Source organism: Solea solea, chromosome 15 (genome assembly GCF_958295425.1).
Source record: "Solea solea chromosome 15, fSolSol10.1, whole genome shotgun sequence".
In the NCBI taxonomy this organism is placed as follows: domain Eukaryota; kingdom Metazoa; phylum Chordata; class Actinopteri; order Pleuronectiformes; family Soleidae; genus Solea; species Solea solea.
This window is the reverse complement of record NC_081148.1, coordinates 11,174,357-11,201,270: the sequence shown is the minus strand read 5'-3', so window position 1 is coordinate 11,201,270 and position 26,914 is coordinate 11,174,357. Positions and strand designations below refer to the sequence as shown.

General features: G+C 42.9%; 3 protein-coding genes across 3 annotated transcripts in view; 1 reads left to right on the top strand and 2 right to left on the bottom strand.

Annotated features, from left to right (window-relative positions):
• The window catches only part of ttc7a (tetratricopeptide repeat domain 7A), a 53,018-nt gene extending 48,841 nt beyond the window's left edge, over nt 1-4,177 (top strand). The window contains exon 21 of the mRNA XM_058651177.1: nt 2,017-4,177. Coding sequence (XP_058507160.1) covers nt 2,017-2,235 — 219 coding nt within the window. The 3' untranslated portion in view covers nt 2,236-4,177. The remainder of the gene's footprint in view (nt 1-2,016) is intronic.
• A 6,280-nt stretch (nt 4,178-10,457) lies between these two features.
• On the bottom strand, nt 10,458-17,331 carry stpg4 (sperm-tail PG-rich repeat containing 4). Its single transcript, XM_058652023.1, has 7 exons — nt 17,200-17,331; nt 16,975-17,031; nt 15,481-15,735; nt 14,573-14,637; nt 14,290-14,335; nt 11,629-11,733; nt 10,458-10,657 (listed from the first exon to the last, which is right to left on the bottom strand). Exons 1-7 carry the CDS (start codon nt 17,263-17,265, stop codon nt 10,550-10,552), a joined length of 702 nt encoding a protein of 233 aa, XP_058508006.1. The 5' UTR covers nt 17,266-17,331; the 3' UTR covers nt 10,458-10,549.
• Nucleotides 17,332-18,514: 1,183 nt separating this feature from the next.
• Nucleotides 18,515-22,889, bottom strand: calm2a (calmodulin 2a (phosphorylase kinase, delta)). Its single transcript, XM_058651962.1, has 6 exons — nt 22,733-22,889; nt 21,677-21,707; nt 20,255-20,398; nt 20,061-20,167; nt 19,845-19,980; nt 18,515-19,756 (listed from the first exon to the last, which is right to left on the bottom strand). The coding sequence occupies exons 1-6, from the start codon at nt 22,733-22,735 to the stop codon at nt 19,728-19,730; spliced, it is 450 nt and encodes a 149-aa protein (XP_058507945.1). The 5' UTR covers nt 22,736-22,889; the 3' UTR covers nt 18,515-19,727.
• Between the last annotated feature and the right edge of the window lie 4,025 nt (nt 22,890-26,914).

The window sequence follows — 26,914 nt, the reverse complement described above, 5'->3', positions numbered from 1 at the left end:
GCACCAAAATAAGTCACCCGTACCATCACAGTTTTTGGCATCCTTCTGTTGGGGGTACCAAGCACTCCTTACAATGTTTGACAATGGAAATGGAAAGTGTAACGAACAGAACTGAACTATAGCCTGAGACTCCAAACAGCAGTGGCCTGAGTGGATGGATAAATTTATTTAATGATTCGAAACCAGAGACGGGCTATCTGTTTCTGCAGCGCTGAAGCAGTCAAGATGTGTTTCCACCAAACTACTTCATGCAAATTTTGAATTTGAGACCAAGTTGGATGAAAACGGAAATGTTTTTCTTATCTTATTCTTGAAAAGAAAACACAAAATGTTCTCTTTAAGTGTTAACTGGGTGGCCAGTGCAGTATGTGTGTATCAGGGTGTCCTCTTGTACTGTATACACGGTACGGTGGAGTTTATTTGACTGAGCTCCTGAACCTGAAGGATCCACTTTTCCATGGTTACCAGCATACCTGACATGCAGCTGCACAGATGGAAGAGTGTGTGTTAGTGTGTGTTAGTGTGTGTGTGTTAGCCCAACAGTCGACTGTGTTCATGCTAGAAATGGGGAACAATGTAGTACCTGTGAGTCAGGAGACTGGAGAGCACAGTCATAAAGATGTAGAGGCAAGTGGCCAAACCAGTGGCATACACCCTTGGTATTCACACATGCATGCATAAACACACTTATATATAATGTATATATATATGTATATACATATATGTATATGTATATGTATATATATATATATATATATATATATATATATATATATATATATATATATATATATATATATACATATATATATATATACATATATGTGTGTGTGTGTACTTGTATTTATATTTATATTTTGCAAGGTCCAAAAAAACATTTTAAAAAAATATTTGTAGGGACATTTTTTCTGGGCTTTTTAAGGGTTAAGACTTTGTTTTAGGGGTAGGGTTAGTATTGGGTTTAGGTTAGGCTTAGGGTAAGGGTAAGGGTTAAGGTTAAGCACTTAATTGTGGTGGCTAATGTTAAGGTAAGGGGCTGTGGAATGCACTGTGTGTCAATGATGTGTGTGTGTGTGTTCCTTGTATTATTCATGTTGTTGTGGGGACCTACATCTATTTACACAGTCACATAACAGGGACTTGTCTTCCTCATGGGGAAAAAAAGGGAAGTCGCTATAACGTTAATCATTACAATGTAAGGTGAAGACATGTCGTATGGTTAGGATGAGATAAGGGTGAGTTTAAGGTTAGTCTCCAGGAAATGAATGTAAGTCCTCTGAAGTCATGGAAACTAGATTTGTGCGTGTGTGTGTTACTTTTTGCAAGTTGCATCAGAGCCGCGAGACAGCGATGTGAATTCCAGCCCAATTAATCTAGATGAGCATAATAAGGCTTGTCTGTCTGACCTCAGGCCGCCTCAGTATGTGTGTGTCCTGATAAGATAGAACTTCATTTCTGAAGAACTGGTTAAGTTTAGTAATAAGTAATATTAACTGGGTATGGTTATGGTTAGGGATAACACTTTGGTTAGGCTGTTATTGCTTTTTGTCATCGTTTTGTACCTACTGAGTCCACAGGGCAGCAGACATAATAATCCCCAATTTGTTTTTTTTTTTTTTTTTGTAAAAAGCCACCGTCTGCCTAGTTGATCTTATTAAACAAAGCAAAGTGTGTAATGTTAGATATTTAGAATGAAAAAGCAGGTTTAATATTTGTGTTTTGAGTTTTCACTGAACAAATTGAACAATTGAATAATACTTGTGTAATTTACAGCACTGTTATAGTAACTTTATCATACCTTTATTCCAAAATCAGCCACAGAAATAATTTTAACCAGCGTGTAGTTTTATAAATTTGAGTTTTAAGTGGATTCAAAACACTAAAACAATATTGTTTGTCATACTGTTCCCAAAGATGGGACATACATTTTTCTATTAACATCTGAAATGTAATTTGTGTGCACTTACTGCTGAACTGACTTTGCGTTTTCTCCATCCCGTCCATGTGTCCGTCTAGGGTCGTTTGCTTGTGAAAAGTGGGCGTGTCCACCTTGGCGAGAAGGTCCTGCGCGACGCAGTCCAGGTCCACAGCACCTCACACGAGGCGTGGAGCTGCCTGGGCGAGGCTCTGCAGTCTCGAGCTGCCGGCCAGGCCCCCGACTGCTTCTTAACAGCACTGGAGCTCGAGGCGTCTTGTCCCATCCGGCCTTTCACCATCGTCCCCAGAGAGCTATGAGGGGTCTGGGCTGTGATGGTGGTCTCAGATAAAGTTAATATTAATTGCACTGTCAATGTGTGCTAGTTGGGACAATGTTCCTCAGATGAATAGTTTGACATTTTTGGAAAGAGAAAACGGATACCACTGGGAAAGAGTTTTTACTGCATGAACTGTCTGAATGTGTAGTTTAACTAGTGCGACACCAGCATCTCAGGCTTCAACTGACTCAGAATCACATGCATGGCACTTTGCCTTGTGTAGCCTCTCTTTTGGCACGGCTGTCTTTAGGCATGTTGAAGTGGCTCATTTAGCAATATGTCTCTCACATTTCTACCACACTGCACACACTGGTGCACTCAGTAAGACCCCTGCCAAGTTTAAAGCCAGTCAACTGACCCGTTTGACAGTTGCACGATTAACAGCGAGACAGATGGATTGAAAGACTAGGTCAGCAACCTGGTTTCCATTCAAATTCATGGCAAATCTTAAATGTGTGATATTTCTTTCAAGAGTAGACGTTTTGTAATAGGACATGAAAGACGTTATGTTTCACTTTGACTGTTAATTGTGTTATTGTAAGTGTGTGTGTGTATCACTGTCAGACTTTAATTTATTACAGTAATACTTAAGCTGTACATTCCTAGCATCTCCATGTAGGGATGTCCCGATCCGATTTTGTTATCGGATATCTGTCCGATATCAGCCAAAAAACGAGTATCGGATTATATCGGACTGCCTCTAAAATCTCTGATATAAGCGCTCCGATACAAGCAGCCCATTACTCTCCAGCACTTCTATCCAGCAGCGCTCGTTGTGATCACGTGGTAGGTAGCCGTTAGCACCACGCTAGCTCACGCTGAGGCGAGCTGCTAAAACAACATTATTTTATAAACCAGCGCCACCTGTCGACTTCCAACAGCCTCCGTTTGTTAATTATACCCCCAAAACCAGCCATGCCAAGAGCCTTCTGTGTTTTAAATGTGTCCTGAAGCTCCACACAAGGAGCTAAGTACGTCTGCGGGCCGGTCCCCGGGCTTCGGGTTTACCTGCGGGACGAGTCACTCACAGTGTGTGGGTTGGGCTAATCCAAAATAGTGAAAACAAGGGGGGTGTTCTCTGAAGACACTCTGTTACCTGTGAAACTAGGGTGCTCTGCAAACACCCCCATTAGCCCTTGGTACTTTCCTCCTGATGAAATTCACTGTAGACTGTATGAAATTAACATGGCAAAAAAACGAATATTTTCATGATGAAGGTTAAAATTGATGTAACCCATTGGTTAATAATAAATGGTTCAGTTTTTCTTATACCCACTGATGCTGACTATTGTTCTCTGTTGTTGTTAATATTGTTAATATCACTTGATCAAGCCTATTCTAACATTCCACACTACAAAATAAGCAATTCAAGTATGTATGATTTGTGCTGATATCGTATCGGATCAATATCAGTATTGGCCAATACTCAAGGCTGCAATATCGGTATCGTATCAGAAGTGAAAAAGTTGTATCGGGACATCCCTATCTCCATGTTGGATGGAAACGATCAGGATTTTTGCACAGACATATGGGGAAATAATATTGTTATAAGGTCTGAATCAACGTACATCTCCCATGGAGTTTTAGGTTGTGTAGTGTTTTCTTTCACAGCCAATGGCAGGTGACGTAATGTGAGTAATAATCAGAACCACAGTCAATCACAGTGATGTCCTGTTTGTGTCTGGGGGGGTAAAATGTATGTTGGATTATGTACAGACGCTCCACTCCATCTTAAATCTTGAATGTCTTTTTTTTTTGATTGACACAGCTTGTATGTATATTATTTATATACATGTACACCATTTTCACCCAGCTAGAAGAGACATTCACTGATCATTTCACGTGTGTGTTTCCATACAGTGTGTCTTTACATGTTGCATCACAATGTGTATGAGTGTTTATTGAAGACCATCTCTCTTGGGTGTTATCTGGCCTTATTATATTAGTTATGTGTGTGTGTGTGTCTTAGGTGTCCATTATGAACAACAGCTTTTAAAAAATCACTGCTGGATGCCGCGCCTTCACCTGCCTTGTCACTTGTGACTAATGGACATCACTTCCGAGTGCCTAACCACATTAATGTGAGCTGTGGGACCGCGCTGCCAGCTTATGTAATACTGCCAGCACAATTTTCTGCCTCCAAACTCCCTCTCCTCCCTCTCTCCCTCCCTCTATCTCTCTCTTTCTCCACCATCTCTCTATGTCTCTTGCTCTCTCCCAGCTTGCCTGATGTGATGTGATGTGGCTTGGTTGCCTAGCAGCCATCCCCTTGTTTGAGTAACTGGGGAAGGGGAGAGATATCTGGTCTGCTCAACAACAAACCCCACCCCCCACCCCCACCGACACCACACTTACACACACACGGCAGATAATGCCCCTGTTGTGTTGTTTTACAGGCCTGACAGTGTCTGTTTGATGTCTGCTGTTACCATGTACGGTATGAGCCAGCTGTAATCAATGTCTCACCCGGGTGCAAATTGATTTGTGTTATGGGAAGAGTCCCTGCCTTTGCTCTCAGCAAATTCACCATTTCTTATCCCTTTGTCCCCCTGTAGGGCTACAGAAACATAATACCCACCTTATTTTAAAACCTCACAGCCCCACCTCCACCCTCCCAACAATGCCAGCATGAAAATCTTTCATGTATCAATATTTCGATTTCCTTGCAGGAATTATTGATCACTGTCAGGTCTTTTCTGCAGTCCACAAAAAAAAATCTATTTTTATTTCTTCCCTGCTCGCTTTCTGGCTCTCCCATGTTCCCATCCTCTCCTCATTAACGCTGTGTGTGACACCTACACAGGGGCTCTGGGAGATGAATGGTCTAATCCCTGTGGGTAAGGAGTGAAATATTACATGGTGTGCTCATACAAGCACAGATGCACGCACACAGTGGCAATGAGAGGCACATGAACACACCGTGTTCCACAGTGCCCATGCTCAAATACACACTGGTCTTAACAGCTCGGGTAAAAGGAGAAAGATTAATGGGGGGGATGGTCCAGTGCGAAGCCTTTCAGCATGACAACGGGCAGATGACGTTCTGTTTGCCTACACAATACACACACCTGAGATCAATATGTCTAATACATTAGGTCTCATTGTGTGCGTGTGTGTGCCTTTGTGTTATTGTGATATCAGAGCACCCAGGTGTGTCGCTCTGGTTACTCTCTCACTTCTACACCTGTGCATCACAAGACTGGCTGTGTGATGGGAGGGTGGAGCGGCGGGGGAGTGACGGCTGTCACGTCTTCAGTTACACATACATTGTAATGTATGTGTAATTTGTGGTGGTTTTAACACACACACACACACACACACACACACACACAAACAGCAAATATAAGACAGTATTATGCCATCCACAGCTATATTACTGTAGATTGAATAGATACTAATAGAAACACACAAGAAGTGATGACTGTGTCTGTGGGTTTGGTATTCAGGTCAAGTCTGTGTGTGCGCGTGTGTGAATGCCAGGCCTGCAGGGGCATACGGGGGGCACGGACCGGGTTGTGCTGGTGAAAGGTGCCAAGAAGGAAACCATAAACCATCATTGTCATGTCCAAACAAGGCCAGGAGTCAAGGATGGGTGAGGGGTGTGATGGAGGTTATGAGGATCAGATGCGGGCCCATTATCTCATTTATAAATAAAATAGCCACTGCAGTACACTCACACACACAGACATATACTGTACACGGTTCAATGGCTGTATATCCGTCCGTCTGTCTGTCTACTGAGCTATCAATAAACAATAATACAGAGTGAAACCAACTCTGGCAAGCTGTTTTCCGAAAATATTTACAGTCCAGTATGAGTTTCACACAGCTGTGAACAGAAAATACAAGTGTGAAGGCCACAAGGTCACACTTTTCAAAGACACAAGAACCTCTTCTGCTCTGGAAGCCACAAGTAGCCCTGCTAATCCCATTTAATGATATGAAATAAGAGTTAAATTCTTCTCACATTGTTGCCGTGCTAGAATTTTTGACATGCTCTGATGCTCATTTATGAGGCTAAAATTATCAAGGACAGGCGGTGGGCTCTCGTCCATCAGTCACTCCAGCTCACCTGATTGGCCTTCAGCGCTCTTGGTCCGTGTCCACACCCAGCGTGGCGCTGCCAGCACCATTACCCGCTTAAACAATAACCCTCTTTTTGCTAATAGTCATCCACGAGAGCTGATTAAACTTTCAAATGTCATTTAATAGAAGCGTAATGTCGTCCGTCAGCAGCTTAGAGGGGGGCAACTGGATACCTGGTCACTCTCCTGGTGTGTCACTCTGACCGCAAAATTTCTCAGCCAGCAGGTAATCAGCCTCAAAGCAGGACGGGGTGATGAGAGCGAATGTGACCTGGACTTAAATGAGACCAGAGGGAGTAGCGCCTCTTAACCTCCTTTGTTTGGCCCTCTTCCTGCTGTCTGGAGGGAGGCCATTTCATTTCAGCACAATGTCAATAAATTAACAATAGCTGCTCTGTCTGAGGGTTTCATTGTTTGGTGACCTTTACTTGGTCCCTAGTGACTGATAATGGCATGTCTCCCAGGAAAGTATGGGATTATGGGTATTTTTAAATAACCTCCCATTATTGGAACATTCCACCAGCCTGTTGTCCTCATCACTCTTGAGTAGCATCAGATTTTCTTAGTATGATGTCCTGCTAATGTAATGTCCTTGATTCTCACCCAGCCAAGGGTCAGCTTCTTGTGGAGGCTGCCAAAAACACAGACTTAATCCAGACACTCACAGATGTGCTACACTGATGATCCTCCTGGCAGCTGATGATTGGGCTCCCTGTGTGACCTGCTTCAACACCAGATGCTCTTGTGATCTTTAAACGATACAGTTCCACTGAGATACAGTACCACTTTCACATGAGGGTTGCTGGTGCCAATCCCAGCTGACATGGCGCGAAAGTCCATCACAGGGCCACACAGAGACAAACAACCATCCACTCTCACCTACGGTCAATTTAGAGTGTCCAATTGTGGGAGGAAACCGGAGGACCCGGAGAAAACCCACGCACACCCAGGGAGAACATGCAAACTCCATGAAGAAAGCCCTTGTTTTGACCAGGTCGCAAACCCTTGGTCTTGCTGCAAAGGCAAGAGTGCTTACCGCGACACTAACCGTGTGGCCTATTTTTAACATATGTATTAAAAATGAATGACATGTTTTTTTTTCCAGAATATGCAAGCGATGATCCAGTTATGAGTCCGTAGAGCCTTTGAAGAAGTGAGTACAAGTGCATGCATGTGTTTGAAAGGTTTGCACGTCCGTCCGCATGAGTGTTTTTAAAAAGCAAGGGATCACGAGAGCACGCATGCATTTGCATTTATGGCATTGCGCGGCTGCTTGCATATTCTTTGAAGCAATGAGCATCTATGAGGGTGAGAATGATTGACAGCGAAAGAGTGGCTGCCTAGTCGTGCCTGTGGTTGAGGCGGGCTCTGGGACATGGAGGGTGTTAAGTCGTCAGTATGAGGCATATGTCAGAGATCAGTGCTGGACTTTGGAGATCACTGAGATGAGATGGGAGGAAGGGCGCCGTGGGCTGAGACGGACAGATTACTGAAGGTTTGGTGCCCTGACCACGGGCCGAATAGCTGCTCATCACAAACAACAAGCACACACACACACACGCACACACACATCTCACTCACTGCATCCTTCTTCACAAGCAGCAGATACACGTGCCCAGCCCTTCAGTCGCTGTGTGCAAAGCCCCATGTTAATAAGATTTACTTCCTCTTTGTGTGCAAGTGTGCGCTCCTTTGTCTCCAGAACAATGCCTGGGAGATGAGAGCTCAGGTCTTGAACCTCTTCATGTCCTCAAGTGTCTGCAACTGAAGAAAAGAGAGTGGAGGAGGGAAGAGTCCATGTGCTGTGGTAACTTTCTGCATACTTCACCTGAGTGTTGTCACAAACAAAACACTTGAGCTGATGTACAATAAGCTCGTGTAGCAGAGTCAGTACAATGACTCGTAACGTATGTACACTACCTTACGATTTCCAAAATCCCCTTGGGTCCTCGGTGATTACTGACAGGAGGTTCTTCAAAGCCTCTGCTCTCATTTTAGTTGTGTATCAAAGCCTTACCCTGCAGTAGACACAGTTCTACCACCTCCGGGTACACTGCTGTCAACTAACACTTACGCTACATGGAGGCGTGAACCGAAATGCTTCTCATTCACTTTGAATGGAGCTACGGCAAGCATTGCATTTGCTTTGCTCGCGTCGCGTGCGGCACAAGTTGAGAAATGTTCAAATTTTCCAGCTTGAGCATCTGCCAAAAAAAGAACGTTATGCTAATATTGCAGCACAGCGGCAAGCCAACTGAATCAATCACTTCATGGCACAAATGGACAAATTTTATTTTGGACAAAGAAGACCCGGGTTCGCGACCTGCTCAGGACAAGGGCCTTTCTACATGGAGTTTGCAGGTTCTCCAGTTTCCTCCCACAGTCCAAAAACATGTAGAATTGGAGATTAGGCAAATTGAACACTCTAAATTGACCATAGGTGTGAGTACGGATGGTTGTTTGTCTCTATGTGGCCCTGTGATGGACTGGCGACCTGTCAGGTCAGCTGGGATTGGCACCCACGCCCCCTGTGACCCTTATATGGAGGAGAAAGCAGAAGATGAAGAATGAAAGTGCACTCAACAGTGGTGGACATGGCAGACATCAAATCCCCATCACTGTTGCAACTGCAGCAACTGCAGCAACCCGTACTACGAAATCAACCATGACAGACACTGTTCTGCTAACCTCTGATATTGATTCCTATATTTCAACAGATGTTACCGAGCTACTACCAGACACAAAAGCGGAACAAATGCAAAATTTCCCATTGTTTTACAAAAAAGTATAAATGGAAATAAAATGTTAAAGAGGCAAATGTCTTTTGCCTGTATTTAACTTTAAATGATTCGACATTATACATATTGCATGCATACATCATTGTTATAAACATGGAGTTGTGTTCAGCTCTATATTCTGTATGCAAATTTATGAATAACAAATCTTCATTAGGTTTTTCTCAGGTCTGCTTGATGCACCGGTATACGCCACATACCCACAACAAAAGGCCAGGATTTCCATATCACCAACATTACAAAATGCCTATCAAATCACCCTTTTTTGTAAAATAACTTGGTAACTGTGCTGGTGGTCTGGCTACAGAAAAAAACAGGTGGTGTAGTGTGGTCACCTCTACACTCTGTACCCTACACCACCATGTGATTCCCATCGTTGGTGTTCTCTGTGTCTTGACATTATTGCTCATGTTTGTTTGTCGAAAGAAAGACTGAGTATGCAGAGTAGGTTTGCGATAAGAATAGCTGTTTTATTGTGTGCCACTGCCTTGGCCCCTAATACTGACTGTGTGATCTGAGGGAGCAGCATGCCATACTAAGCTATGTGCATGTGATGCATGGCTGAGCAGAATTCCTCCTCCTGAGTGCATCGTAGGCCAGAGATAGTGGGAAGGCGATGCAGCCTGAATGCCAAGGGAGAGAGAGAAAGAGAGAGAGAGCAGGCGTGAGGAAAAGAGAAGTATCTGGTACATGGAGTTAAATGAAGTAGCCTTTGTTGGAGATAAGATCATTCTGCTTCCCTGGCTGGTGTCACTTAAAACGACACAATGTAGGATTCCAACACTCAAATAATGTCTCCAATATTATTTGTGATGCTACATCAACTTATAACAGGGTAAATGACATCCTGCATCACCTGCATTGGCAGTACGTAACTTCTGTTTTTGGATCCAGAACCACCATGTCCACTCGTCCATCTCATTCATAAATCAAGTGATTCAACTCTTGCGTTTATGGGTTATAACTGCAAGGGTTTCTCAAACCTGGTCCTGGGAATTCACCGGCCTTCATGTTTTAGGTGTTTCCCTGCTCCAACACACCTGATCCTTAGTCAGCTCGTCAACAAGCACTGAAGAAGCCTGGTAACGACCCATTTATTTGAATCAGGTGTGTTGGAGCAGGGAAAACTAGTCTTGGGTTCCCAAGATTAGGATTGAGAAACACTGAAGTACAGCACTATCAATTATTTTGTTTTTTTAATATTGAAAAATAAAATAGTGTAATCATATTTGTATAAAAATGCTATAATATACAACAATCCATCACTGTTAAAACATGGTTTCAAGTAACAAGAGGCTAGAAGTTCGTTTATGTTTGTACAGTTTGGATTTTTATTGTTATATCAGTGAAGCAGTGTCACATACGACCTGTCAATAGATTGACTTTGGGATTATAATCTATAATGAAGTGCAGACTAGGTAATGCTGCGGAAAAAGAGGCTAAATGAAGGGTCGATGACATCTCTTTTCAAATGGTCATCCAACTTCCAGTATGGTTCGTAAGCTCCTGGTCCTGGGGTCTTCTGCAAAATACACGAACAACCAAAATACAAAAGAGAAAACATTAGCTAAAAGACCAACTATTAATTTTTTTTGTTTGTTTGTTTGTTTTCGTGTATTTTGTGTAAGTGCTGAGACCATTGTTTATTTACTGTAAGGAGATACATTTTCTTTTCAACACTATGATGCCTCTATATTCTTAATGCACATATTATTACAGAGATGCATCATTTTAAATGCATAATATTTAACCTATGATGACAGGGGACTAGACAAATTAATTAAAAAATGGGAAAACATTTGTACAAATTCAAAGGAGAATGAATTCAGTGCAGATGACCACAACTTGTCTATGGTAATCAAGCTATTGTGGTCCACAACACAATAGAACAGTGTTAGGTAAACCCTTTTTTTGAGGCCTCAGATTTGTTATGATTGTTTACGAGACGTTATTGCTAGGTTGCTAGTGTTTAGCACCCTGGGTTACTGTGCCTTCAAATGTTGTTGTGTTTATCGTTTTTAATGGAGAAATCCGAAACTAAATTGCGCCAAATTACATGAAACTTGGTGGGAACAACAACCCAAGACAAACAAAAAAGTCTATTGGGAGCATTGCCTCAACTCAACAGGAAGTCAGACATTATGAAATCAGGAAGTGGTCTGTAACTATGCTGTTCATTGAGCGATCTGCTCGAAACTTCACACGTAAGATAAGAGACCCAGCCAGAAAACATCAGCATATGAAAACTGAGACATAGTCGTAGTGCCACCGGCTGTGAGGGCCCGCACAATTCTGCTTGCAGCTTTAATTTCTATTTTATTGCTATAGTTCTACACATTATCCACCCGACTCGGTGTAATGAGTAATATAAAACACCTGGGTGGGTTTGCAGAGGCTACATAGAAACAATATGTATGATATGATATGATATGTATTGGCAGATGGTCGGTGTGCGGCAATAAAAAAGATGTCAACATGAAGTACTGGACTCACAGGGTGGACATAATGGAGCCGCGGTAAAGTGGATTTGAAGCAGGAAGTGATTCCTTTCTCAGATCTGGTTTGTGGATTGTAGTGACATGGAGACAGCCCCTCCCTCTGGGATGGTCAGGAATGGTGGGAAATGATGCATGAGAAAATTATTAACTGGTTTTGTGAATAATGCTGTTGGGCAAAAGTAGCATGTGATCATTAGCATGTAACATTCCCCCCCATGTGTCCTCTGTTTGGTTGTCATGAACAGAATTTGTATTGTAAACATTATTTGTATGCTGTGTCTTCATCCCAACACACGCTCCGTCAAGCAGTGCTGTGAGACCTGACTGAGGCAGTGTTTTTGTGTGCATACACTGAAGCATTTATATAATCAAACTGCTGAACAAATGTGTTTTTTGAGCAGAAAAATACAATTCGCCAACTTTTTGTGGTTACTCCAACCACTTTACTGCCATATCGCTTTACTGTTGCCTCCGTACTGCCAAACACAGACCTATGACATATCTTTTGTCTTGTGACTTTATGATCGTTGCTGTGTTGTTCAAGTATGGCACAGTTAGTCTCTGTGTGTGCGTGTCTCTCTCTCCTTATCCATGTCTTTCACTTCTCCTTTCCTCTTACCCACTAACACACATACTGGTCATCACCAGCGGCGTGCCATGCAGAAATAGCATCACCCGCCTCCACCCTCCTCTTTAGACATAAAACTATCTCCCTGTCCCTGAACACCGGACCAGTCTCTTCATTTTCAGACGCTCTCTGGTTCTAACGAAGGTGTCTTTTCCTCTTTTCTACTCCTTGGAGGAACGGCAGCTTCCATGATGTGCCATTTAAACCCAGTTGCCAGTTCGCCGTATCATTTGCAACTGGCACGCTGGCCCACAGAGGTGTTAATACATGCGTATTTCAGGGATGCAGGCGGGACAACTGTACCTCCTTTACAGATGTGTGTGTGTGTGTGTGTGTGTGTGTGTTTGAGCTACAGCACCTGACCTATTTTCCTACAGTGGCACATGCAGCAAGTGTCTGTGAAACATTCAAACTTTGACCTGTTTTTGACAGGTGCATCCAAGTAAAAAATGAATACAACTTCCGGCGAAAAAAAAATGAATACAACTTGTTGTATCGCATGTATCATTAAGTCTGTGCACCAAGGGGTTTGAGCACAGCAAACAATGTCACATCACTGTAATGCTGTAACCAACACCCGTTGAACTTGGTGACACTTATGTCAGCAGGCTTTGCAATGATAATACTAACAGGCTATTGGTTACATGAGCATGTATATTGCATAATAGTTTGCGCACTTTCACTTTGACTTTACTTAATACAGATCATCTTGCAGGGGCAGTGCATGTGTTTTAAGGTCCAGTGAGTAACATTTAGGAGGGTTTATTAACAGAACTTGAAAGTCTTAGAAAAAGCATTTTTGTATGTACTTTAGGCAATGGCCTTGCTTTACAAAAACATCATTTCTACAGCAGGCCAAGCGAACAAGTTTCACCTTTCGAAGCAGACGCTTAGTGACTACACAAGCCAAGAGGAATGACATTGTAACTGGTAAGCGAAGGCCATCGCGGTTCCTTCCGTCCGCCGTTACAGTCTGCAGTCTCAGTCTTAGGTGTCAACTAATTCTTACGCACCAGACCTTTAAATGTCATAACAGTATGTTTAATAAATGTCCCCACAGAATTGAACAAAGTCACCTGAACTTTTTGTATATATAAGTATACATATATATATATATATATATATATATATACATATATATATATATATATATATCACTTAGAGACACAAATGTCAACCTGAGGACATCTTCATCTTCACAATTCATCCTCTGAGCAGCACAGATGTATGTATCATGACAAAACTGTCAACATATTGTCACTAAAAATAAGTAACAATTGAAACACCAACATCCCGAATCTCAAGGGACGATCTGTTCCTACATCTAGGACATGCAGAGGCCTCAGGAGAAAGATTACGCTGAATAATAAAAAAGCAGAATTAATACAGTATATTGTTTTTGTTACTGTGTTCCCAGTGTGGAACTTGATTTATTTTTTTTGTGGGATGAGAGTCCATGCAGAGGACATAGAAATCCCAATGTAAACCATTAAGACGCCTCAACTTTGATCCACTAATGTCTGTGACGGCCCATCAGGGCGGCTGTCTGAACGATCTGTTCTGTTAACGATCTGCGCTTTCTGTTAACTTGGCTGTGGCATTTGTGTAGCTGCTTAACCTTTGACAATAAACTTGTCATGGAGTCGCTATGACACCACTAATAGCAGAAAACTGCTCCCAACTCTGCAGTAATAACACCCTTGGGATTTCTTAGCGCCTTTCCTTCTCTGTCAACACTAAGCAGCTGCCAGCGTGGCTCAAATATCCATCAGCCACCAGCATGGACACACATGGGTCAGACTGCCGCACTCTGCAATATGAACCAAAGCTGACTGGTCAGCCGGTACTGTGCCATAAACGGGCCTTAAAACGGCATAAATGATACAAGCAGCCTGTGGAATGGGTTTTCTTGTACATCACATACCACATAGTCATAGTCTCACAGCTTGTAATCCAAATATATTAAAAGTGCATTGTAATGAGCAGTGGGAGGTCTTAATAACTAGTCTTGGTGATCACATAACTTACAGGCGGAAAGCTGATCCGTTGCACAGTTGACCGAAACATCATATGCCTGCAAGGAGAGGGAGAGGGAGGGGGGTGTCAAAAAGGACGAGAGGAGAAAATAAGAATGGTGTGCATGATCACAAGCAAGAGAAAATGAGAGAACAGGTCGGTGGAAGGCTCCTTCATCTCTGAGATGCGAGGAGGATGAGAGAGAAGTTGAAGGAGGAAAAAAAGGACTCAAGGATTCAAGTGTTGCTCGGCCGTGACTTGAGAGCTAAAGAGATGCTGTTTGTCGAGAGCTTACTTGCAGGGCGTCTTCTCCACTGGTTTCGCTGTCACGTTGTAGTCGCACGGTGAAGTGTTTACATGCTGTCTCGGGGAACAAAGATACACATCTGTTTACTGAATATGACACCATGTGTTTGCTTTTTGCTCAGCTGTGTTACACTAAGTGCAGCGGCCTTCGGTTTCAAACGGATCTCCTGTTTTCAGTCGCTGTGTTGCAAGTACAATTCTGAAAAGGCCTGTTGTACTTCTATGCATAACCGTCTTCTACCACTTTATCCTCCACATGAGGGTCACGGGGGGGCGATAGTAAACCCTGGACAGATCGCCAGTCCATCACAGGGTCACATAGAGACTCTTACACTCACACCTACGGTTAATTTAGAGAGTCCAATTTACCTTATCTTCTATGCACATCTTCATGTCAAAGGAACTATATGTAATAAATAATAAACGCTGCTTAAGTTAATCACACCCTGAGATGAAGTAGAGAATCAAGGTGGTGCAGAGGCAATGTTGCATAGCAACAGTTCCTGCTAATAATAACTTATTGACTGCTTATTACACTCCAGACTGTCTCCATTTTTGGGTTACAGCATCAAAATGCAAAGACAGTAAACGCTTATAATATGTTCTTATAAAAATATATTTAACATGAGGCAATGCATTACTGTATGAGTCTTGTTAGTTTTATTTTGGATGTACATTTGGATGTACATTTTAAAATAATGTATAGCACATTTACATCGAGCTGGGAGGTTAGCATAGCTTAGCATAAAGACTGAAAGTAGAGGGAACAGCTAGCGTGTCATCTGCTGGGATTAATTATTCCTTTAAAGGCAATGTGGTGGTGTTCTGCAAAAAACATGTACATGATAATGAGCCTAGTATTGAAAACCTCTCAGGAGAGAAGAATCGGACGCTGACCTTGTCTCTAATGCCGAGAGTGGCGATGTCAGGCCGTGGACAGTTTCTGAAAGAGTAGGACGCCCGGTGCATCAGAGCCTCCTGGGTGGAGGCAGTGTACTCATAGGCCCCAGGTAGCAGCAGATCGCCCTTACACAGCTCCAGAGTCTGGACTTTTCTGCCCACGCTTTTGAACCCATAGGTCTTCCTCACAGGGTTCAGCTCTGCTTCTTCGATGAAGTCACGAATGTGATAGACACCAGGGTTGGGCGTGTCCTGGAAGATGATCGGAGGAAAAATGTTTGGGGACCACATGGTTTGTTGCCGGGCAACGTGTCGCTCCACTCCAGGAATCAATGAATCATTGTGTGCATGAACCAAATTCAGCTCAGACAACTGGAACACTGGCACACACTGAACATTCACGCTTAGAATGTCTAAGCCTTTCCTATACTGTACATGCCTCTTTGTACAGGTGGACCTTTTGAAGAGAACTGTGTTCATATAAGGGACAGACACAACACCAGCATGCAACCAGTGGCTTGCCCTTACTGAAAACATGGCACACAAGGAAAGTCCTATTTTAGCCATTTTGATTTGTGTCACTTTGATAACCAAGGAGAAAATCTGCAATTTCACGTCATAACACACAGGAGTTATTGACTCACTTCTGCCTCCATCAGTAAGTTCAAACGTGTTATTTTATGAAATTCTTCGCTCTGATTTACCTTGTGTGACACAACTACCAAACAAGGCAGCACTGGATCATTCGCCGCCCTGTCAAAACAGAATTTCTCTACAACATTTGGTGTGGAACAATTAGTTTACAAACTTGTTTCCAGCCTGAACAGGTGAGCATTTTGTTATTAAGCCAAAGTGTGGTTTCCTTTGTGTCCCCACTGGCAATAATATTTTCAAGCCAGCTGGGAACATGTCCAGCTCAGGCAGTGCTGATGTGTCAAGAAAAAAACAAATCATAATATAAGTTATATATATCTATACATCAAGCTGCCTGGCCTGCAGTCTGCTGTGCAGGATACATTATTAGACAGAAGACAGCTTATAACAATGGAGCCCGAGAGCTAGGATCACATCAAGACAAACTGATAATTAATTAGGTCTGTGTTATTATGGTATGCACTGTGGGACACTCAGGGACTGGTTTCGCTGTAGTGTAAGTGTTTAAATTTATTTCTGGCAGGCAGCACACTTTAGAAAGAGACAGTGGGAAAGTACAGTGCAATAAAAGCGGGTAATTGGAAACCGTACACATCGCAGGAACACTGATGCGTTTATGAGGCTCTGCTCTGCTTTATTATTTATTAAATATTACTATGACACGGCTATTGGAAGCGACCTGAGGCCATGCGGCACTGCTACAGTTTCACATCAGCTAATCAGCCTCTACAAACTGACAAAACCAGTGACAAGTGGCCCGGGTCTGCTCAGGAGCTCATGTAGTAGCCTCGGCTCTGAAGACAAGCTATAAAACTCGTGCTGCATTATGACACCTACTTTCACTGTCCTCAGCCACCAGCTCCCTCGGCCACACAACTCCGCCTTGTCATCGCCCTGCAGATAAGAACAAGGATAAAAGCCACAACACAGTAAATAGTTTCAGTTCTCATGACAGTGCTGTGTCAACTCTCTCCTGGTGCATCTCCAACATGTATCATCCTGTGCTCTCCTAGTTCTGCTTGTCCTCATTAATCACTGTTGGCTTTAAAGATGGATCCTTACCTTATCTGCTTTATTACCACCTCTGGACATGTCACTGACTTTAGAGACAGCTTGGTTTTTCCACATGCCCTGCACTGTACTCAATGTTGTGTGCTATCTGCTTGCAGTGACACCTGACCACCATTAAAACAGAGACTGTTACTATAGCAGCAACTCCGCTATCGATCAATTTTTCAACAAGCTCGCCTGGAGAGGGGCTAAATTTAGACTCACCTACCAGTTTGAGTATGACACAATTACAAGCCAGCATCAAGGTACAACACCCGCTGTACAAGCCACAGTTACGTAGTGCAAAATATAATCTACCATCATTAGACAGAATAGAATATAAAGTCCAAACGTTGGCACTGAAGAGCAAATTGCAGTCCAGGAAGAGATATAACAGGACTACATGTCTGTTTCTTTTCAACGCCAGCATTACTGTTTGGAAAACTAGGATCAGAGGATCTCCTGTGGCCCCAGAAAACCATCAATATTTCAACATGGCAACTTATTATTGTCCTAGATTTTTCCTTTCAGTGTCAGAACACTTTGCATGATATATGGTTTCATCCCCTCTGTGGATGAAGTATATCTCACCTCAGGTGTTATACCAACTAGACACAATGAAGTGTGGTCTGTTAGGTGTGCTCGCACACATACACACATACACCACCCTCTCCTCTCAGTACAGTGGAAGATAAGACTGTCACTTGAAGTGAAAATCTCTCTCCAGTAAGCACAGTGTTCATCCTTGTTGCTAGGCAACATGGAATGCAAAATTTATAAAGACTAATACGCCACACAACACCCGAGAGGAGAAATACACTCAGAGAAAACACAGACAGCATAGAAACCACAAAGGACGTGTGCACACCACCGTATGCGGACAACACATGAGAGGGTGGGAGTCACCTCGCATGGAATTAAGCGTGATAAAATTAATAACTAAAAGGTTTTTTCCGCCTTGTGGTAATTGGTGTCAACAAGGAAAGAGCCACGTGTGGTCCCAGTTCACATTTGACAATGTTCTAGGTCATGGTGTCTTTCCACTCTCTTAGAACTCAAGCAGCTGTAGTGGAAATAAAACAGCCTTTTAACATCAAAGCCCTTGTGTATGGGCTGCTAAATTGCATATTAGAATGATTCTGTGATGAAATTACATCCGGTTGCTTCCACAGGGATCCCTTAATATGCTTAACCGACCAAGCCACAAACAACTGTTGTCACCACTCCCTGAATGACTCAAACTTTTTTTTTTTTTTTTAAGTGTTAATCCAAACACTTCACAGGACTAAGATAAAAATGGATACACAAAATTCACACAAAGCGGAACAGAGGTCCACAATAGAGCTTTATTTTATCATTCAAAATAACAATCTTAGTATCTCTGCAAGCTACTGTAACAAACTCAATAATCGGAAAAGATAAAACAGGTACACCTCTATTTACACCATGATTTCTGATGTACAATCACCTGCGCCTCATGATTGGGGCAAATGTCAAGTAAGACATGCGGTAGTCAGCTTCTACATGGTGCTGTGCCAACAGTTGCATACAACACATTGTCATTTTGACAGTAGGGGAGGTGGACTGTTCAAGGCTAATCTTATGTCGAGTACCGTTGTGTGCACTTCACAATAGAAGCCTTTGATCCCACTCAGTGCTTTTATTTTAATGACAATACAGATTTCATCTGAGCATATAGGAACATTAAGAGGCATTGGCTGATGCTCCTCACTGCTTTTGGGAAATTCAACAGGGAACACTGTAAATTTAGAACAGTAAACATCTCATGTGTATTCCAAGCAACAAGGGAAAACATTGCCATCAAGAAGGAGCATCCTGTCCTCAATACAAAAAAGGGAATTAACTGGGCATATAAACTCAAGGATCTATAACTGAGAAAACAAGACAATTTCATATCTGGGTAGATTGTAAATTTTATTGGAAAACAAAAATATACAACTTGGAATGAATTATTTGAGGCATGACTAGAGGTCATTAAAAGAAAAAGAAAAGTAAAAGTAGTGAGTAAAACATTAAAAAGCATAAGATTAGTCATTTTCTGGTATATAGAACAGCAGATACAAAAAGAGTTTGTACGAGTACCTAGGAGATACACCCGTGTCATTTTTTTGCAGTAGTGCAATGCTGAGAGATTTCCATATATACTTTGTCCATTGTCCATGCAGAGTTTTAACTCCTCTACATCGTTTCCATGCCAACAGTGTTGCCAAGTGACAAACAGCTGACAGGTCTCCAATGTCACCATGCGTGGAGGGGCCCCGAGCACACAAGACAGGAAGATTCCAAGTTCTCCAGCTCCCAGGGGCCTCCACGGGCTTCTGGTTGTACAACCGTTCCGTCACTCCAAAACACCATGACAGCAAAAGAATGGGACATGGGGACAAGAGCCTATGCAGTTTACATGCAGTTCCTTTGGACAGCAGAAGGAGCAGGGACAAAAGGGGGCTATTAAGATTTTACAGATAAATTACACAAAGAAAAAAGGCAAATTATTTATATACGAAATCTGTACAAGGCCTTCACTTCGCTGTCATCATTTGTACGAACTCTGCAGGAAAAAAAACAAAAGACAGCATCAGTATCTAATTAACGAGTGACCTAAGCAGATTAAAATATGATGTACAACATGTACCAACCTTCATAGTTGACCTGTCCATCTCCATCAATGTCTGCTTCTCTGATCATCTCATCAACTTCCTCATCAGTCAGCTTCTCTCCAAGGTTTGTCATCACATGGCGCAGCTCAGCAGCACTGATGTATCCATTGCCGTCCTGAATATTACATATCAGTCAATAACTCTTAAAAAAAGGAGGGCTGCACATACACATGTGGAGGCAGAGACAGCATTTACCTTGTCAAAGACACGGAATGCTTCTCTGATCTCCTCCTCGCTGTCTGTGTCTTTCATCTTCCTGGCCATCATGGTCAGGAACTCGGGGAAGTCTATCGTTCCATTTCCTTAGAATCACAAAAAAAAGGGGATTTCCAGCCAGCCCACAGTATTCAAGTGGTTAGCAGGTTTTGAAGGCAGATTTAAGCTCTCACCATCAGCGTCCACCTCATTGATCATATCCTGCAGCTCTGCCTCTGTGGGGTTCTGGCCCAACGAGCGCATGACTGTGCCCAGTTCTTTGGTGGTGATGGTGCCATCTCCATCTTTGTCAAAGAGTGAAAATGCCTCCTTGAATTCTGGATGCAAAAGAGATGAGGGGGGGAAGCTTTAGTAAAAGAGGTGGAGGTACCACATCTGTAGTTAGATATGCACAAGAAATCTGGCATGCTGAAGTGGTTTTAAACTAAAAGAACATTAGAATCAGTGTAAATCACCCCTCCCTGCTTAGCAAATTATTCATCCCTTTGGTCTACAAACCTGCCCTGACCCAGCCCTGAGTTAGTCCAACCCTAAAAAACATTGTTACATCATTTATGTTTTACATATAAACTAGCTGCAGCTTAATGAGCCCTTCTGTTTTGAATACCAACTGTAGTCGTTTCTGGCTAAACAAGGACAGTGACTGTATGACCAAGTATCAAAAAGGTATCAGCAAAGAATGATTCCCTGTGTAGTTTAGGGGGAACTGTATGGGACGAGGAATGATTACATCAGGTGTGAGGAGGCCAATGGACAATGTGTAGTGACGCGACACAGCACGTCAGTGGCATAAAACAAAACCTGCCCTGTCAAACACACAGGACAACACCCTTGCCGTTTAGAGAAAAGGCCTGTGGCCCAATTCATCTGGTACACAGTATACCCAACAAAACACTGCAGCCTATTAATACAGTTTAATTTACTGTTAATTGCCAATAAACAGGACATGTTGGAGCATACTCTATGAACAAAATGATCATCTAAAAACTGGCATATCAGCAGTCAATCGTATAAGGCTCTGCAAACAAAGCAGATCACATGAAATGCAGTACTATTACGATCAGCAATAGTACTGTAATATGAGACCTACTCCAAATCAGAGGAAGCTGTATACAAATCGGGGGAAACCACGACAACTGTGGCCCAATTTAGACTGCTTACATTTCAAGTCGAAGCACATTCTAGCAGCAAAGACACTCCCATGATTTACATTACAGCATCGGTACACCAAATGCAGTTGGCTGCTGCAGCAATTGTTCTTCAAGTATTCCAGTCTGTTGAGAACACACCCAGGGCCAAAGGACACATCACGTATAAAAACGACAGCCAACACCTCACTAGAACATAGCACTTCCAGATTACATCATTTATTACATAGCAACCAATGATAAAGCAAGGTTTTCCATGAGTAGTCCTGCTTCCTGAGCCAACAAGCCACAGCCGTTTCATTCATTCCTAATTTATGACTAGGAGGCAGCCCTGTGAACGCCTTAAAAGGCAAAAACATAAATTCACTGCAGGGGATGCAAGAATCCATAATGCAGGCCACTTTTGCAGGATAGGAGTAGACAAGAAGATCAATGCAGTGATCTTACCAGCAATCTGCTCTTCTGTAAGCTGATCAGCCTGAAACATGAAAATGTTTGGTTAATGGCATTACATAGTGAAGGATATTGCAAATAAACAGATCACCTACATACAACATGACCGTTGACATGAAGTGACAGGGACGTGCAATAACTGCATTTTATTCATTACTCTCTGCATGTCTGTGGTGTGTATACTTATGTATTCATAGCAGGATTGTGTCATGTTCTTATATCGACAAATTATACATTTTAATATTTCAAGTTTTTGACAGTTGTATGTACTACTGTAACAATTATCCCTGTTTTGGGATGTATCCAACTACTAAATCATACCGACTGCTAAAACGTTGCAATTACACAAAACAAGCATTTACATGGTGGCATCTACGATCATTGATACTTATATATCGCGAGAATAGCATAGAGACACGGTCTTCCATTGAAACCTAACATCCATCTACATTTGAACGTTAGCTGGCGCAAATTCCTCTTCAAACACTGAATGACTTACAATTTGGCGGTAACCGTTGGCTGGGAAGAGCTAGTGTTAGCTAGCTACTGTTGGACACCGGCTAACAGTAGACCATAGACACCTACTTACAGCAGTATGCCTGGCCACTACAGTCGCCACATGAAAGGCAACAAAAAGTCACAGCAGTAGCTCTCGATCATCGCCCGTCGAAACTGGTTTGAATATCTGGCAAGATGGAGCCCCACATTAGCAATAAATCCAATGGGTTTGCTCCAAAGCAATATAACGCAACACGTCTTAACATGTGCAACTACGTTACTGCCAGGCAAAGCCATATTACTACATTCATTTTGAAGAGCCAAGTCTAGCCTATGTTAAAGCTCAGTATGACAACGTAGACTCCACCAAAACACACTTTTATTCGTCCGGCTCTCGGGTGGGTATGGATAAATGCGTTTATGTTGAATTAGGCTTACCCACTCGTATCGTGTGTTCCCATCTATGGCTCTGGACATTTACAGGAACCGACAACGTGTTATAGGACTGATAAGCAACTTATCGCTGCAAAAAAGTGTTGTAGTTTCTCTTACCATTTCGATGTCGGTGCAGCGGCAGGTTCAAGACAAAATCCACAACAGCCAAGATTCAACTCTCAACCTCCGCAAAGCCGCACTCAATTTGAACACACTGCAAATGAAGCGGTTGGGCTTGCCTTTAACGGCTGTCCTTAACTCCTCCTCTTTTCAATATCACTCCGCCGACTTCCATTTTTCTCAGTTTCTGAATAATTCAAAAGGGCTCTCGTACAAATAACTAATCCCACAGAAAAAACAAGAAGCAACCGCGGTATCCGTGCATGGCTGTTTCGAGGGTTTTGACACTTTAATTAAAAGAAATATAACCTATCGCTGGGGGTCTACATGACAGCGCATGAATACTTTCTGCTACTCTGTGATGGGGCACAAGACGTAGCAGAAAGACATCGCGCTCTCTGATTGGTTCGTTTGTACCTGCAATGCGTCACTCCTATGGCCTGCGCTGTCGCTGCATCTTGTCCATGGACATTCATAGTCAGTGCCACAGGCACAGCCGACACTCTGCTGCATGGTGTGTGTGTGTATTCATATGGGCATCATCTTAACAGTGACAAAGTGTGATAGTTTAGATCAGTAATTAGCCACTAGGAGCAGAGTTTGTGACTTGTTACTGCTGTAGTTTTGACCCACTTTGTGTTCATAAGAGCTATTATCGTTATTTCTCCATGACTTTGCTCCTTTTTGATTACATTATTGCGTTATGTGTTATATGAACATGTGTGTTTAGTATTTAACTATGTGACTGAGTGTGTTCATGTTTAGATAACTTGGACTGCTGCAGGCCTTTGCTGTTGGATGACTGCATTCCCAGGTCTAATTGTGATCTGGTGTGGATGGGATGGGAGTATCTGATAGCCTGTGCTGCTCATCTCCCAGTGACCACCTGCCTCTGTCCTGCTCCCATGGGTGCTGCCATGGAGGAGGGTGGATGGAGATGTGTGAGGAGCAGGATTTGAAGAACTGCTCAGAATGTGCTAGAATCTCCACAACCCACACCAGTCCTCCCAAATCTTCTGCCTCTATTATAATTAGACATGGAATTAAAACCATAAGCAGAGAGCATTGATTGTGAAAAGCTCACTATCTCCAAAGATGATGTAAGAAACAAGGCTCCAACATAGTTCCCACCTTCAGTGCCAGTGTTGACAGAGGTGATGCTGCCTGTGTCATGTGTTCTGCTCAGCAGCCTCAGAATCAACCAGACTTTTTTTTACCCAACCTCTTATCAGGAAAATATGCATTTTCTTTCTTTTAAATCTGTTTTTTTTTTTTGTCCCTGCAGATTATGTAATGCCAAAGGTGACGGCATCTATGTCTAAATCTGTCACAAGAATCAGATAAACCGAAGCACGTGTGTGCAACAGTATGTGGACGAGCATGAATTCACCCCTTTCTTCTATTAAAGTATACTAAAATATGACCTTAGCTATTAACATGAAGTTGCCATGAACACTTAACTGGATTTCTTCCGGTCTTATACATTATTATGCAGCACCTAAAGTGAGTTGTTGTTTACAGAAAATGGTTAACTGTTGGGTCATAAATATTTCAAAATCAGATGAGCCCTCTGCTTTGTCCTCCTGCCCAATTTCTTTAGCGTCACTGCATTTAATATGCACAGTCGGCTGTTTGGTTGGTTGATGACATGTCCTTCAATGAATCCCAGGTCTCAGAGGACTTGTGCCAGGTCAAAGGTGATTGTAGGTGGGAGATTAATATGTATAGGGCATACTGAAACTCAGGAGACATGACTTAATGGTCTATAAAATGTGAAACCAATCTCCTTGATGAAGGCCAAAGAGGAGTTAACCCTCAGTGTGGAGGGCGATGCAGCATATGTCACACTGCTGCTTTTTATTGTATTCTCTGAAATGTGCACTGTTACGTTTCCCTCCGGTTATCAGCTCTGTGAATATGTAACTGCCTCACATAATAAGTCCTTATCAGTCACAACCCAACCCTGAACATTTTTTTATAAAACGGCAGCTTTCATTTCCACATAACAAAGGGGGTCAAAGTTCCTTTTAGCTCAGCCTAGGGCAGGCTAGAGTCAGACCTTTCGTTTTCATTAATGTCACCTCCCAGTATCCCATAAAACATCTCCCCCCTGGGCTCTACCTACATTATCCCCTTCACAGAAAAAAAAACAACATATCAAGTGGTTCTGGTCAGTTTGTGGCCCTGGGGGCGGGCTGACACATGCCACGTGAGAGACGGTATGCAGTAGAACTGTGTTGGCATTGTGCAGTCAAGCCCTAAAATTAAGCAGCTTTCGAGCGAATCGCTTCAAGAAAAGACCAACTGAATTACTTAGTGGCCTGTGAGGACTTTAATAGACAAAGCACTGGTTACAAATATGAGAAGATGTTTACCTGTGTAACTTAAAGACGCAGAGACCATTATTAATGAATGAGGCTTTGTAATGCACCTGCTCGTTCCATGCCAAGGGAGCAGATCGCCTTACATGGGGGATAATGGCAGTTGGTCAATTGTCATGGATGTACCTGCTATGACTGAAAAAACATTTACATTGTGTGAGTGAGCACATTCATTCCTTTGTCTGCACCCGTGTGTTAATGTGGGATCAGTGGACATCATGCATCTGTACAATGCTTCTCCATACATGCACAACAAGGAAGGCGTGTTTGTGTAGGTATACGACTCTCGGGCAATTTTTGGCTTCACCTGACAGGTCTCAGAGCGCTCCTGATTACCAGCACTAGTGGCCAAAGGTCTTGCTTTGGTCGACACAGCGTGTACTTCCAGTCAGTGTGAATGGTTTTACAGCCATGCAATAAAGGGCTATAGCCATGGCCAAGGTCCAGGCTGACCACACACAGGCCAACCCCATCAGTGTTGTGGCCTACCTGTGAGAAATCACTTGCTCGCCAAGATTATATCTTAAGAAGCAGAAATTATTATTGGCCTCAAATCAGATAAGAGGATTTGGTAGGCATACTATTCCCAGCCGATTTCAACCACGTTGTGATGAAATGGATACAGTGTGAAGCAAAGTATGCACTTACTTCCCCCCCCCCCCCGCAACATGTTTCCGCCTGGCATCAGATCGTCAACTGCCTCCAAACACATGTCACTTGTTTTATTTGAGGGGATCTGAGGGAGAAAACCATTTACTGGCTGTCATACTGAGTCCTTGCGGCTGATCTTCACTGACTCATTTTTCAGCCCCTCCCGTCTCCCCTCTCCCTATCTCTGTATCTCTCTTTCCCCCGACTCTGCCCCTGCCTCCCTCTCTCCCTCACTGGCATGCCTCCAGGTTGTCTTCTGCAGTCAGCATGGAGCTGGAGTTCAAACACTGCAGCCTTCAGCAGCACATGAAACACTGCTACTTGGAATCTTCCAGAAGAGTGGCACGACTAAGCTCTCTTGCCAAGGTGATTTCATCCTTAGTGGCTGCAGTTCACTTTGTATCACAGGTGTCACAGCTCTACTTGATATGGCTTTTTTATTCTTTACAGAAGTTTTCACGCCAGACCCTGTATGTAGAATTGTCGACATTATCCCAGTGAATCAAGAGGCATTGCAGAGGTGACACAAGGTTAGTGGTCTGCCTGAGTGCATACTGTAGTGTATAACCAGAAATGATGGGCATGAGTGTTTCCAGAAGTGACCCGTTCTTGACCCAGGTTGTGGCGAAGGCCGGGTCTGTCTCTGCATTGTCAGAGACGCGCAGGGCTGCCTCACTCCGCACCCCTGTCAGATGAGCTCATTTTGCAGGGGGCAGCAGGCTCCGCCACTGCTGAGGCAACTTCCAGATCAAGGCTGCAGAGCAGGTGTCTCGTCATCTGTGTGTGTGTGTGTTTGTGTGTGTGTGTGTGTGTGTGAGAGAGAGAGAGAGAGAGAGAGAGAGAGAGAGAGAGAGACAGTGCAGTGCTTCTTCTTCTTACACCCTGCTCATAAACAAATGTGATTGATCTGCCTGGCGTGGAGGACTCAACTGGGACATCTGGTGGCTAAAGGAGCAAATGCAGGTCAAATAAATAAGATGAATATTAAGCCAGAAGACAATGTACATTTAGTCAAAACTGTACATGAGAGCATTTTTTGCCTTTGATCCTCTATTGTATTATTTTTGCCAACTACCACAGTCCATGCAACAGTGTAATAATAATACAATAATAATAATAATACAAAGGATCTACAATAATTCTTTTC

What these genes read in the sequence shown, in the direction of transcription:
- stpg4 (XM_058652023.1), bottom strand. Translation starts at nt 17,265, where the DNA reads ATGTGGAAAAACCAAGCTGTCTCTAAAGTCAGTGACATGTCCAGAGGT. An exon ending in GTGGTAATAAAGCAGATAAG is followed by an intron (nt 17,032 to 17,199) that starts GTAAGGATCCAT and finishes TCTTATCTGCAG; the next exon opens with GGCGATGACAAGGCGGAGTT. An exon ending in GTGGAGAAGACGCCCTGCAA is followed by an intron (nt 14,336 to 14,572) that starts GTAAGCTCTCGA and finishes CTCTCCTTGCAG; the next exon opens with GCATATGATGTTTCGGTCAA.
- calm2a (XM_058651962.1), bottom strand. An exon ending in CAATGAGGTGGACGCTGATG is followed by an intron (nt 20,168 to 20,254) that starts GTGAGAGCTTAA and finishes TGTGATTCTAAG; the next exon opens with GAAATGGAACGATAGACTTC. An exon ending in CATTCCGTGTCTTTGACAAG is followed by an intron (nt 19,981 to 20,060) that starts GTAAATGCTGTC and finishes TGTAATATTCAG; the next exon opens with GACGGCAATGGATACATCAG.